Source organism: Triticum urartu, chromosome 7A, assembly GCF_056163025.1.
Source record: "Triticum urartu cultivar PI428250 chromosome 7A, HENAU_Tu73, whole genome shotgun sequence".
Classification (NCBI taxonomy): Eukaryota; Viridiplantae; Streptophyta; class Magnoliopsida; order Poales; family Poaceae; genus Triticum; species Triticum urartu.
Window position 1 is genome coordinate 53,952,219 of NC_141879.1, and position 15,509 is coordinate 53,967,727.

Here is a 15,509-nt window from a genome sequence, read left to right on the forward strand (position 1 = left end):
CGATTGTGCCCAAGTGGCCTTTTGTTGTTTCCAGGGAATGATGCCGAGTGGCCTATGTTTTGCCGGAATGTTGATTCATTTCCGTTCCGGCAAATTTCAGGTGCTCGATTTGTCCACTTTTTAGCAAAGGTCATGCCAAAAATTTCCGTGAATTTCGGCATGACTTGTGCTACAAACTAGGACATATCGAGTGCCCGGGATTTGCCGCACCGTAGAGGAATCAACGTTCCTGCAAAACATAGACCTTTTTTTGTCATTATTCATTTTATTAGGTCTAGAATTAATTGATTAGATTTAATCATAGGAAACATGGCTAGCAACAATGAAGGGAAACATGGCTAACAACGATGAAGAACAGGGTTCTGGTGATTGCGTCGACGTCTACCGGGCGGCACACGAATTTTTGAACCTTGCCGGCGATCAACGGTTGTTCTGGCTGGGCCCACCTATCGCTTCGGAGACTGGGACCGACATTCAGACCAGCGCTGAGACTGAGACCGGCGCCAAGACCAGCACCGAGTCTGGCGGAGACGGTGTAGAACCGAAAACACAAAGGCAACGACACCTAAACCAGCTCATCACTACTAGAGTGGTGGTCACGGAGGTGGACGACAACAATTTGAGCCAAAAGAGCCTGAGGAAGCGCGATCGTGCTACGGCTCCTCCGGTACTAGGGGGAATGACGACGAGACCCCGTGGTGGCTTGGCGGTTGCAATGGGTGGGTCCTGTTGTGGCCAAAGAGTCTACTTCGTCTGGAGGCGGCCGGGAGCACACCCACCTACCCAATTAGCTCGGCTGTCATGTTGGGTGATAGCGGACGGGGTGAGGAAGAGGCTCCATTAGTCACTAAACGTCGCCATATATGAGGATGAGGATGAGGATGAGGATGACACTCAACAGTATCTCAATACTGGCACCTATGATGAGTACTCAGGGTTTGAGCGTCATGAGTCGGTGCCTGAATTGCTGCCTCCGGAGGCTGGACGTATTATAGACGAACTTTCAGTAGGAAAGAAGCATAGGAAGAGATGGAGGAAAGGCAACAATGCTGCTTCTATGATCCATCCGCCTCAGCAGCCTAGGGTTCAAGACCGTATACCTATCCCCGGTGCGGCAAAATGGCATATCGTCGTTGAAGCAATCCTATCTAAGGAAGTGTTAGAGGCCACACACGGCGATCTAAGGAGACTTCATGACGATGTGCTGCGGAGAGAGAAAAGCCTCATTGCCTTGGAAAATCTAGGATACCCACTCTACGTGGTTAATGTGCCGCGACAAAGGTCGTACGTCCACACATGCGCCGCAGACAAGTTCTTCCTTCGATTCAATTACATCTTCGACATGTTTCACTTGAAAAAGCTGGACTTTACGTTTGTCCGCCTTTATGCCTTGTACATGAACTACATCATCGGGATAGAGCAGATACCTTATATCTGTGTCGCTGACCCGTACTCCATGCACGAGGGCTTCTTGGCAGTCTGCGCACAGCACCGTGAATACGCGAGGGACTACATCTTCGATTTCATGGTCGCCAATAAGGACAAGGCACTAGTAGAAAACGGAGCTTTAAAACCGGTTTGTAAGGGCCTTTAGTGCCGGTTCTGTAACCGGCACTAAAGTGTGGGCACTAATGGCCCCCCCTTTAGTATCGGTTCAGCACGAACCACCACTAAAGGCCCACCACGTGGCGTGAGCTCGCGCCGTGGCATGGGGGACCTTTAGTACCGGTTGGTGACTAAAGGTTTTTTTTGAAATTTTTTTGAAATTTTTGGAATTTTTTTTGATTTTTTTCGATTTTCAATTTTTTGAATTGAATTATTTGATGATTTAGTCTCTAATCACCCCACTTAACTGCTCAAGTGTGGATCACTCATTCCAAATCGTCTAACTTCCCGGTCGGTCACCCATCCTCTCATTCCCCCAGCCTGAGCATGCTTAACTTCGGAGTTCTATTCCCCCTACTTTCCAAGTCTGCACTTGTTGTTTTCCTTACAAATTTAAGCTGCCAATAGTTTAGCTTGAGCATTAGGTCACTCGTTTCACCATTTGAGTTTGAAACTATTATTCTAAAAATAGTAATTATTTAGTAACACTAATATTTCTTGAATAAGTTTGACCATAGTTTGACTATAGTTTGACCAGATTTGACCAAAATTCAAAAAATTGAAATAATTATTTAGTAACACTAATGTTCTAGAATAATTATGTAGTAACATTAATACTTCTTGAATAAGTAGTTTGACCATAGTTTGACCAAAATTAAAAAAACTGAAATTTGAGCATATCTTTTTTCCTTTTGGAATTTGAGGATTTTAAAAAATTGCAAACAGGCCGTAGGCCGTCAAAATCGGATGCGGATTTTCATGCTGAATTTTTTGATATACTATACGTTTTTTCCGACATCGTATGCAAAAGTTATAGCCGTTTTACATTTTCCCTACACTTTTTGCAAAACATGTCCAAATTTAAGTTTTCAAATTTTCATAACTAGTATGTGTAGTAATATAACTACCTCTCGAAGGAGTTTATTTTCTGAAGTTTTTATCATTTTCTTTTGATTTTTTCAAAACTGATATGGCGATACACGGGGGGGGGGGGGGGTAGAGTTTGAAAATTGCCCTATAGTCCCGGTTTGTGTCTCCAACCGGGACTATAGGTTAGACCCCTTTACACTACTAGGAAAAAGCCTAGTAGTAGCGCGGGTGCCTGCGCTACTACTACGGTGCTACAGCTAACTAGTAGTAGTAGCGTGGTGCATCCCGCGCTACTAGTACGTGTGTTAGTAGTAGCGCATGTCTGTGACCCGCGCTACTACTATTAATTTGAAAAACCAAAAAAAAAATCTCGACCCCATGACACATGCACGTTGGTCGGGAGCAGGGAGATCTCGGACATGACGTGTGCCTCGTGGAAGTCATCGAGGGCGGTTGCGGAGGCCAGCCCGACGTGGGCCGGGAGCTGGAGGACCTGCATCTTGGCATCGTGCATGGGGAGCAGCTCCTCACGGTGGCCGTCGCCATTGAGGTCGGCGACGAGCGGCGGCAGGAGGAGGTCCACGTCGCCCGGAACAAGAAGTCGCCCTCGTGCTGCCGGAGGAGGAGGGGGATGGGTCAGCTAGCATTCCGGATCGAATCGGAGAGGGGGGACGAGGAGGGCTGACCTGGAGCAAGAAGAAGGCGGTGAAGGCGGCGAGGAGGAGGATGCCGTGGTCGCGCTTCCGCATCTTGGTGGCGGCAAGGAGCTCTGACGACCGCCCACCGGAGGGATCTCGGAGAGGGAGGGGGCGAAGAAAGTAGAGTGTACCAGCGGCGGCCACCGCTGGAGTATGAGGGAGAGACGAGCAAAGTGAGAGAGGGGGAAAGTGAGGGAGGGAGGAGGGATTCAGGTGAGGATACGGGGATTCCACCTACCTCGTACTTAGTAGTAGCGAGGGGTGTAAAACCGCGCTACTACTATCAACTTAGTAGTAGCGCGGGTTTGTACCCCTCGCTACTACTATGGCATGGCCCGGGAGGGCACGGTAGAGACCGCCTAGTAGTAGCGAGGGTTAAAAACCCGCGCTACTAGTATCAACTTATTAGTAGCGAGGGTTAAAAACCAGCGCTACTAGTAAGTAGCAGGAGCGAGGGTTATAAACCCTCGCTACTAGTAAGCGTCTGCCTATAAACTTTTCCCTAGTAGTGTTAGTCCCAGTTCATGGCACGAACCGGTACCAAAGGTTAGCCCTTTAGTACCGGTTTGTGCCACGAACCGGTACTAAAGGTGATCATGGGGCCCCGGCCTGACGCCAGCCTGCCACCACCCCTTTAGCACCGGTTCGTGGCACGAACCAGTACAAAAGGTTCAACACGAACCGGCATTAATGCATAGCCGTTCGAACCGGCACTAATGGTGCCATTAGTACCGGGCCAAAATCAAACCGGGACTAATGTGTCTTACATTAGGTCCTTTTCCTACTAGCGAGGAGACGATTCTTGTGCCTTATCATCCCCTGTATGTCATCCGCGTGGATATCCTTCCTTCGATTTCAATCATTCATTTGCACGGTGGAGACTAATTAATTTGAGGTGTACTTATTTTGCGCAGCGGCGGGCGCGCTGTCCTCATCACCCTTTACCCCTGATTCTCCCACGCTCTTTACTTGGACTCATCGAAGAACATGAACAAAAAGGATTACACCCACATCAAGTCTATTCTCGACAATGCTATCTTTTACTATGATGTACGGGGTGGAGAGATCAAGGACCAGAAGTAAAGGGATGGCAGGCCCACCTTCGGCCATAAGACCAACTTTTGCTGCATCCAGCAACCGAGTGATACTCTTAGTGATGGATTCTATGTCCTACACGCTGGAGTACGTACAGGATCAGCAGGACCTTCACATGTCACCTAAATCCGGCGATGCCCATATTCTGCAATGGGCAAAGAACGTAGGAGATATCCCGGATCATCAACTTCGAGCTGAGTTCTATCGAATCCAGCATGAACTTGCCCAATTCATCGTGAAAGAGGTCCTCGACAAAACATGCATGTTCTATAAAGGAAGGGCAAATGTTGCGGGAAGACGTCCGAACATGCGTAGCCGCTCAGCGTCTCGACCTGAAGCCTTTCACTAAGCTCGGGGACTATCTCCCTGACTTGGATGGATGGAATGACATGTTGGAGTGATTGTCGATATATGACAATGTGTCTGTTTAGTCCATACTTTCTGAATCACAAAACTTTGAGTTATGCACGACGAAACTTTATTTGTGATGCAATTAAACCGTCCCTCTCAACTAGCGAAGATCACTCTGGTTAGGGCATTTTGGGTACGATGAACTTTGTTATTTATGCTTATGATATGTTGCTTCTATTTTTGCCAAGTCTGTCTCTTTCTGTTGCTCAACTATATATGTTGCATATCATCAACTCATGTGACGATGCAGGTGCATAGATCATCGATGATCAAAAAGTGCAATGCCAGGAGTATACGACGAGTGGCCGGAGTGTCAGGCCCAGGTGTACTAGTTTCCGGTTTCTGAGCGACAACCAATAGTTAGTTTAGGTTCACGCTAATGCGAGAGAGGGATACAAACTCATGTACTGCATAGTTCCGCTCTCACTCATAGCGATAGCTCTTCTCACGTAAATCATTGTTTAGATGGATGATGATGTAGTTGCAAGTAATCGAGACTTGTATCGCAATTTTTGAGATGATGATGAGAGACCACTTTGTGTTGGATGATGATTATGATGATGCCATGATTTGATGCTACGATTACATTTGTATGTGTATGATATGCTAAAGATTATTGTATAAAGCATGTTCAAATACAAAAAAATATGCAGAAAAGACAAAAACTAATAAAACTAACAGTAGTGAGGGGAATAAAGTTAGCAGCAGTGCGCTCTTACCAGTAGCGCGTCCAGGTTAAAAGCGTTGCATCTATTAGCAGTAGCGCATCGAACTAAAGCTCGCTGATGCTAGCCATGTATAGAAGTAGCGTGGGGCAACACGCGCTACTGATACATGTTAGCTGTAACACCGTATCAGTAGCACGGGACCCCATGCTACTGATATACCAAATACCCGCGCTACTGCTAGGCTTTTCCGTAGTAGTGACCCTCCACAGTTTACTCCTCCGGTCATATTGTCGTAGTGCTTAGGCGAAGCCTTGCGTGGATCACTTCACCACCATCGTCACCACGCTATCATGCTGAAGAAACTCTCCCTCGACACTTTGTTGGGTTGAGAGTTCGAGGGACGTCATCGAGCTGAACGTGTGCAGAACTCGGAGGTGCCATACATTCGGTGCTTGATCGGTTGAATCGAGAAGATGTTCGACTACATCAACCGCGTTAAGCTAACGCTTCCGCTTTCGGTCTACGAGGGTATGTGGGCACATTCTCCCCCTCTCGTTGCTATGCATCTCCTAGATAGATCTTGTGTGAGCGTAGGAATTTTTTTGAAATTGCATGCTATGTTTCCCAATAGCATGTTGTCTGTAGTTGCCAGGGCATGCATTGGATCCACTTGTGAGTCATCGGCAGGTTGCATGGATCCTATCCCATCTTGCATGGGCGGGAGGTACTCCTTGGAGGACGTGGCAGACCCCACATCTTGTGGATGCCCAGTCAACGGGATCCGAAATGACCCCACACAGAAGGGCTGGTTCCCTTGGTCAGCCAAGTAAATCTCATTGGCCCACCTCTCCATTTCGTTCTCCACACACCACCTCTGGATCGCCACTAAGGCCACAGACCCCACTTCCTGAACTACCATGGACGGGTCTGCCCTGGGCCCTGAGCCACAAGACTATAGTGGACCCAACGGTGTGTTCCCGTAGCTGCTGGTAGGATTGTCCACAGAGCCCAACTGATCCGACAGGATGCTTTCCATGTGTCTCTTGCGCATAGTCGCACCCGGTCCGCACTAATCGGCGCTGGTCAAGATGAGGCACCCACCGATGATGGCAGCCACCCTGCTAGAAGGCACGGCGATGTCCCGCCCCAAATTTTGAACATTTTGCGCCGCCGGCGGTGTTGACTGGCCTTGTCGCGCGGGCAAGGACGAGTTGCCAAGGAGTGCATGCTCCGGGCCGGCGAGGCAGGACCCACCTCATGCCCGTTAGGGCCATCCCCTTCCTCATCATCTGAGTGCGCCGATAGGGGGGTGGGCAGAGTTCCTCATCCATGATCGGGCCTATGAGTTTGTAGACACGGATGTTGTACCACACGGAGGATCTGCAAGCGGCACTTGCCCACACCCCACTACGCCGCCGACGAGGTTCTTCGATGTATAACCGCCGGCACTTCGGTATGCCGTCCGGTCTGTCCTTCCTCAACCAAACTTTGAAGTTTGACATTTCATGCCGATGGGCCGTGCTCTTGGCCACGCCAACCACGAGGCCGAGCCCACATAGGACATAGTCTGTCGTGCCCATGCATGAGCCGACACTCCCACCAAGGCAAGGGTGATGGGGTAGGGCAGGGAGAGACGCCCGTCACTTGCGCTTGCCGGCCGTAGGGACAGGGAGAAGCCCGAGGAGGAAGAAGAGAGTCCCCCTTGCCTCACAATCCTGTTGTGGGTGATCTATCTCTGACAAAGGACCAGAAAATCCTCTGGTTAGAACGGCCTAATGGACATGTCCCCCGGTCCTATGCCGAACTCGCGGTGGAGAGCCGCCGCCGCGGTTGAGATGTCCACTGGCGGTCGATTGCTGGTGATGGTGACCACCACCGCTAGAAAGAGCTCTGACTCCATCCTCCACAGGTCTTTAGATTCCTCCAGGTAGCAGGCCTCCATCACATCCACATCCACGTCTGTGCTGCGCTCCGAATATTCGGTGCCGCCGACGCCACCGACATGAAGGGAATCGAGAATCCCGGGCCATCCACGCTCTCCACAGAGCAAGCACGCATGACCTGGCTCCATGGTTTGGTCACCTTCATGCCCCCGGGCGGGGGGCGGGCCCTACAGAGGCGAGGGAAGCACCGTAGGGGACGGGGATGCGTGCGCCTGCTACATAGGCCGTGCGGCCAGCAGCGAGGGGACAGCTAGGTGCTAGCGGAGTGCCGACGCTGACCTTGGTTGCTGATCCAGCGAAGAGGGGCTCTAGGGGCGAGTGCAGCTGCAAGCGATGTGCCCAGCACCACCGCACCACAAGTAGAGGGTGTCATACTTGCACTTGGCGGAGATGTAGTTGACATCGCCACAGTTGTAGCAACAGTTATAGAGTGCTAATGGGATCTACAAATCCAGAGGTGGCTGGTTGGCGGGGAGGTGCTACCAGTCAAGTGGCAGGAAGCGTCGGCCCTGACTATGCGGTGACATGGACGACTCACTGGATCCCAAGCATGGTAGCCCTGGAACGTCTGCCATGGTTCTCCACTCGATGGTGGCGGGTGGCTGGGCTCTGGAGCTCCCCATGGACGATTGGTCCATGCGCTATTCCAATCACATCCGAGACGAGGAGGAGAGAGCATAGTGCCAGGCGTGGCGGAGGATAAGGCGGCTCGGAGGAGGACGTCAAGAGGGAGGTGCGGGAGGCCATGCGGAGCACGAAGGATGTGGACGCCGCCACCGGAGTGGTGAGCGGTGGAGGAAGAGTGTGGTTGCTACCAACACCAGAGTGGCCACCAGCACAGGGAAGGGGAGGGAGGGCCGCTCAGGGGCACAACTTCTGTTTTCTAGTGGAACTGTTGAGATCTACTACATGTTTAGTTCCTTTTTTGAAATAGATGCAGTATTACTATGCAGAGGCTGGGGGTACGCCTCCATTTCCAATTTTTTTACTATGTTCTAGTACACTTACACTTCTTCAATACCAGTATTTGTATCTATGAATAACACTTTCTCAAATGGTATAGATAGGTTAGTACACTTGTGCCGATCCAGAGGAGGAACTTGTACAAGTAGAATTCCAAAAGGATGTAAAATTGATTGACAACATTACGACATATCTATAGGGGCTGCTACATGTCAGCCGATGGATCTTTTTAAAAGATCCGCCAACACCTAGCGAGCCATCAGATATGACACAATCGATTAGTCATATGTCTTTTTTTTTACTTTGCAACAAAGGTCTTGTGACGGAAACATTTGCAACAGAGGTTATGTTGCGGGGTTTTTTTTGCAACATGGTTTGTGTTGTGGATATTTTTTGCAACATGGGATGCGTTTGAGAAAAAAATTGCAACATGGGTTATGTTACAGATTTTTCTTACTATGGGCGCTACAGGATCTAGCCTCTGGTCGGTTTGCAACAATGGGCTAGTTGCAGAACCTCTTTTTGAAACAATGAACCAATTATAGAAGGTGAACACAGATAAGTTGGCTCCCGACCGAGCCCATCTAACGGACCTGGAAGTGGTGGACTCTTCGCCCAAGATCCGTCCGTTGAAGGGAATCATTTCCCCATATCTATCTACTTTGCCATAGGTTTTTTTCTCTCGATTCCATTTTTACGGGATGGGCCAAAAAAGCTCTTTTCGAAAAATCTCGGCAATTTCATATATTTTTCATTTTAACAAGTATTGAATTTAAATTTATTTTGGGTTATTAATAGATAACTCTTGCATCATATACACTCCTGTGTTCTATTGGTCCGCTCACTAATCCACTTCTCTGTGGCTACATGCGTGAAAACGGGCCGCTAGAATTTGTATTTTGGGCCGATCGAACATTCTGTCAGTAGTGGCACAAGGAAGAATCGCTTAGGACTTCACTTCCCACGAGCCGGGGGGTGGGGGTGGGGGTGGGGGGCTAGCTTACGGCCTAGGGCCTTCTCCCACCCATCCTCTCCTCGCCACCACCATGACGAGCTGATGGGCAAAGCCCGGCCAACATCGGCGGCAGAGGTGCGTTTTCCTTCTCCTACTTGGTGCCTGGTGGCACCGGCGACGGCGGAGTCGGCCAACGTGGGCACGAGGCCTGGCGGTGGGAGCTGGCGGCCGAGGCACGGGCTGCCGCCAGCGGTGTGAAGGGGCTGAGGGCGTTGGGTCGGTGCGCGGGTCCTCGACAAGGTCGAGCTGTGAATCAGATCTATTACTTGGACTCAGCGGCTCTGCTTTCGGCTGCGGATGGGCTTGGGCCTGTCGCTTGTGGAGGCGGAGTCCGGGCCTTCTCTACTCGGCTCCCCTGATGATCATGCCCTTGCCGTCCTCCGGCCAGGCCTGGTCTTGACTTAATGCCAGCAGGGGGCGCGGGCTGTGTTTGGCAGGGTTGGTGACCGCTAGGGCATGCCTGCGGTGGTGGTTATCAGCCATGGCAGTTGCCATGGCGGGCTTATGGGGCTGCAACGGTGCAGTTGTGGTTGTGGAACTCTGGCAGGCGGTGCAGGGTGGTGGTTGCACCTCTCCCTCTCCTGGATCGAAGCCGGTGGCGCGCAGGGAAAGGGCCGGGTGCCGACTGCACACGCGGTAACGATGGCTTAGGTCTATGGTTTGTGATCGAGCAGGATAGATCAGGCACTGGGGGCTGATCGAAGCATATGCTTCGTGTAGGAGTGGTTGGGTTTGGCTGGAGGTGTGCTTGCGGGTGGTCCTCGTTGGCGGTGGTTGGGTTACGGGTGCATCGGTGACCACGGACATGGCATCGTGTGATCTCGCCTAGCCATGTGCTCGGGGCTGGCTCGGCGGCGGCCGTCGGCAATTGCAGAGTCGTGTCTTCCCCTAGTCCACCAGGTATTGGCTAGGGATGTAGGTGCGGGCACCTCCTACTATGGAGGTGCCTACCCAGACTAGGGGATTAATGTCGGGCTAAGAGTAGATGAAGTTCCGTCGCTCTTCCTACCGTGGTTGTGTGAAATGTGATGTGCACGGCCGATGGTAGCTCGTGACAGGGATGCCGGGGCAGCGGCCCCGGATGGAGGTCCGCATGATTTCTTGTCAGCGGGCATCATTGCGGTGGTGGTGGCTCTCCTCCGGGGTTGTGTGGGCTACAAGAGGTGTTACAGCGGGTAGCTCGAATATGCCCTCTCTTTCGGGAGGGCAACATCCCGATCTGCATCGGGGGACATGATATCGTTGCGTTCCTCTTGGCGGCCTCGTCGTGGCACGGGTGACTTGCCGAGCAAGAGCTCCGTGCCATGGCGCCGACGACAGCGACACCCGTGGGTGTCATCCTCTTCTTTTAGACGTCGGTGTGGTTCTTCTCTCCGTGTAAGGGTTTCGGGATTAGATCTTTGTCTGGTGTGGACTCGGCAGTGGCAACGCTCTGCGTTGTTCTCCCTTTTGGGCGCGTTGCCGTGGAGCCTAGGTGTGCTAGGTCGTAGCGTGAGGGTGTTTAGTTCGTCCGGTGCTTGTTGCTGGTATCATCCCATAGTCGCATGTGTTCTACGTGTGTCGGGTATCTCAGAATCAGCTTTGTAAGATGGTTGCATTACTATTTTGTATCGTTGGGTCATGTATTTGTTGGGATGTTGTTTTATTTATAAAACGGGGCAAAGCGTGTTTCGAAGTACGACTGGCACGAGAGTGCGAAACCGACTCGGCATCGATCCACCCACAGCACTACGCCTGCATAAAACCACACGACGGGCCGCACGAGATTTACATCCTACGTGCGTGGAATCCCTGGCCACACACTGGCGCACGTCAATGACGACCGCGTCGTCACTGCCGTGCCTCGTCTTCCACCACGGTGACGACGGCCAACATAGCAAAACGCTCTACAGCGTCTCCGACGGCGCGCGCGGCCCCGGCGAGGAGATGGAAGAGGCGCTGCGGGGCAAGCGGAGCTGGGTGACCGCGCGCGGCTGGCTGCTCGTCTCGGACCCGGCGACGCTTGCCACCTTCCTTTGGGACCCACGGGCCGGCAACAAGATCGCTCTGCCGCAGTGGGCCTCGCCGCCGGCCGCGGGCACGGATTGTGCGCTGTCCGGCGACCCCACGGGCCCTGCCGACTGTTTCACGTTGGTCGTTCTCGAGCCGTTCGAGTCGGAGTCGGACGACACGGCGCTGTGGTACTGCCACGCCGGCGGCACGTCGCCACCCTCGCCCTGGACCAGGCACGTGTACGACCTGGGCGGCTCCTGGCTGTCTGCCCCGTGGGGCAAATTCTGGACGAAGCGGTTCGTGACCGGTCTCATGGCGTGCCGCGGCAAGTTCTACTGGCCGGCCTCGGCGGACAAGTACGGCGTGCTCGAGTTCTCACCGGAGCCGTCCCTAACTACCATGACCATGGCAAAACCGGTAGAGGTCGTCGTCCCTCCAGGGGCGGCCTACGCTCAGGCGTTCAAATACTCGCTGGACCTCGACGGGGAGGTGCACGTGGCTTGGATCTTCTTCACCGGGCACGAGGCGGAGGCCGTCGTCAACATCGCCATCTACAGGGTGGATCTCGCCGGCAAGAGGTTCGTCAGGCTGGACAGCATCGGCGACCGGGCCATCCTCGCCGGCGGCTCGAGCTGGCCTTTCGCGGGCTGGTGCCCGGCCACCGAGTTTGGGTTGCTGCCCAACAGCGTGTACTGGATGCACCCCTACCAAAGCCGCGTGTACGTGTACGACGTCGGCTCCAACACGGAGGAAGTGCGCGAGCTGGGTGAGGGTGTCCCGGAGCCGTCTCGCCCGCCGTTCTGGATAGTACCCGCACACCATTGATTTGGAGAACATGATGATGAAATATTGTTGGTTGTCAAGCAAATCTCATTTCTCCATGAGTTCGACTCAAGATAATTCCAAGCATGGAGTTCAAGCTCCAAAAGCAATTTTTGTATCTATACATTCGATCATAAATTACATTTCATCAGTATGAAACAACGATTACATTTTTTGGACTTTGGGTATAATTGTATCGTCTATGCTTCACGGTTCCCGCATGCATCTGTTTTAGACGAACATGTTACCTGACGAACGTTTGCCAGGAGACCAACCCTGGTACAAGGCCATTGCCACGTAGGTTCCCTGCAGGCGTTCGCTCCAAGCCGCTCCCGTGGCAAACACTCGCTTTGTGGTGTATTGAGTGAGCTTGGGGGTATTTTGCAAAGCTGCTGGCGAAATGTCACTGGCTGACGTTCGCCAGATAATGATTCCATTTTTTTTTAAGTTTACCACTGGGCCTTTCGACCAATCAGAGGTTCTCCCTTTGTTTGCCCCCCTGTAGCTGGCACTTGGTTTACTGGGCAGCCCATGGGCGATCAAACCTCCATACGTTACCCCTTTTTAGACCCGGCAATGCTACACGTACAAACAGTTTACAGGCTTTTACAGGTGGGTTAGTTTTTATTGGTCAACAAATGAGCGGGACAGCCCATCTCCCTGAAAATCAAGGGGGCAGAGATTTGTGATTGGTTATTAGATGGAAAGAGCTTGTAAAAGCTTGTAAATCTTTGTATGTCTAGCATTTTTGTTTTAGACCCGTACAAATTAGTCCATCCTAGAAATGCTAGAGCATTCTTCTTGCAAAAAAAAAAACTAGAATATGAGCCAAACATTCGTAGCGCAACCGTTAAGACCATCTTAAGTAAGGGAGAGACTAGTGTAAAAGCAGCACCTAGTGTGCAAAAATAGAAAACAACAGTGACATCCGTCGGATATTAAATGGATGTCTCAGATTCAATGCACGTGAATTGGTGGAGCTTCTGTGCATTTTGTGAAGACCCCCTTCACTAATAGTTATGTACAAAAAGAATCCCTCCACCATGTTCCTCAAGGTGGATCTGAGACATCCATTCAAAATCCGATGGATGTTGTTGATTTTTCTATTTTTGCACACAAAGTGTTTTTTGTACACTAGTCTCTCCCTACATAGCCTAAGCCGCCATTGTCACCCCTCACCATTACTCATGAAATATTTGTAAGTGCAATATTATTTTTGCTTTTTTGTTGGATTTATATTTTGGACACATGTGTCTAAATCAAGATGTATTTTGAATGGAGTCTCTACATAGTAGTATTATATTTGAAATGCAACTACTAAAATTCACTAGCAGCTTAAACTCCAAAAGATCATGATAATCGTATTTCCTCATAAACATGACCACGAAATGTTCTTGAGATAAAAAAAGGTGATCTTATACAACAACAACATGCCCCTCACAGCCGTAATAAAGCATATGTATCCGTTATTTATCAGGACATTTTTTTAGTGCTAGAAAAATCATAGAAAGTTTGAAGAGCCTACACGTGCCCCAAGCCAAACCATGTTATAAAAGGTAGATGCAGTAGCATAGAGCAAACTTTAAACTATCACATACAGTTGTTGCAAAGGTTAAGAGTGGAAGGAAGAGAAAGTCAAAGTGGGTTGATTACCATGTTTCTGATCTTGCTTTTGGATGGAAGCCAAATAGTATCCCGTGGTATTGAGAGATGCCAGAAACTTATCGCATTCTTTTTGGTGTTAGGATTTTTCTCCTTAGGCATTGTTGTCCTATGCTAGACTGAGAGCCGGTACATCGACCGATGGATGTGTGTGCGTCTGCCTAATAATGAGGCTTTTCTACACTTCAGTAATGTATGGTGGAGGTTATGAAAAAAGAAGGATGAAATGGCTACAAAATCCTGCACATGAATAAAGAACGTCAGCAAAATGAAGTAAGGATACCTCTCGCTCTATCTTGCGAGGTTGAGCTCATTGCTATGACCTTGGCCCTTACAGGAGAAGGCTAATTGAGGAGAGGGGGAGGAGAAATGAAAGAACTGGTAGAGAAAGGAAAGGAAAGACAACATAGAGAAATGAGTAGGAAAGAAGCAAAGGGAAGGAGAGAGGGAGAGAGAGAGAGAGAGAGAGAGAGAGAGAGAGAGAGAGAGAGGAGTAGAGACAAGACCAGGGGGAGAGCAGAGGTAGAGAGAAGAGCGCAGAGACTAGGCGGAGTATGTTTTGTGTATAAATTGTAGCACAAACAATTTTGTAAAATAATTGTGCAAAATACTTGTGTCTAAACTAGTTGTGTAAAATAATTGTGCAAAACACTTGAGCAAAATAATAGTGTGTAAAACAATTGTGTAAAATACTTGTGCAAAATAAATTTAGTTCATTTGGAGTATATGAGTAAAGGTGCACACCATAAACCCCCATTTGGAAAATTTTAATATGGATTGCTGAATTATATAAATTTAGTGTAAATCAAGTATAAATGTTGCAAGCAATACTGATTTTTTATGAACAACACCACCACACTACTCCTTTATGAGCAAGATCTCTTTTATGAACATAACTCTTGTAGAAGCTTTCATCTACTCCTTTCATTTACACTGAAATTATGAACAAAAACACACTACTCCTTTCATTTACTCCTTTCAATTATGAATTTTGAAGGTGAACAACAACTCTTGTTTACTAGTTTCACTTACTCCTTTCATTGACACGGAATTTATGAACAACACCACACTACTCCTTTCATTTACACGGGATTTTCAAGACGAACACCACCACAAACTTTTACGTTTCTTGTTTACTAGATTACTCCTTGACGCGGCTCGTGTAGAAGCTTTCATCTCCAAGAGCACCTTTATGCACACATCTATTGTCATGAATTTTCAAGATGACCAACGCCACACTACAGGAGTAAAATGGAGTTATTTTCAAGATGTTCATCTACTCCTTTCATCTACTGAAGCTACTACTAGTACTTTCATTGCAAACACTTGACATTTATGTGGAGTACTACTCATAATACAATTTGAAGCAATACTGGCCAAACAATTTACAGTTTTGTTTCAATATTTCAATTTGAAGCAAAATTCTAGCTACTTCATGACGGCACTACTCAACCTTGCAAAATGAAAGCATTTTTTCTAGGAGATCTTGAAACTACTCACACACAAATTACTCCAATTGTCTAAACATGATGGTCGCAGCTATCATGCAGCAAAACATGAACCAATTCATGCAAAACCATGACTGGTAATGAAACAACATGTTACAACATTGTACTATCTTTTTGAAGAATACAAAATATGGTAAGAACAGGAAGAATGAACTTTCCAATTTTTTGAGCACATGGTCTTAGGATACTGGAAGAAAATGTCTGCGCACTTGTAATGTAGACTAAGAATCTTACATAGATCTTTTACTAGAAGAACA

At 49.4% G+C, this 15,509-nt stretch overlaps 1 protein-coding gene across 1 annotated transcript; it reads left to right on the plus strand.

Annotated features, from left to right (window-relative positions):
* The first annotated feature begins 11,074 nt into the window (after positions 1-11,074).
* Positions 11,075-12,085, plus strand: LOC147957661 (uncharacterized). The gene has a single exon (XM_087531802.1). It carries the CDS (start codon positions 11,084-11,086, stop codon positions 12,083-12,085), a length of 1,002 nt encoding a protein of 333 aa, XP_087387928.1. The 5' UTR covers positions 11,075-11,083.
* The last annotated feature ends 3,424 nt before the right edge of the window (positions 12,086-15,509 follow it).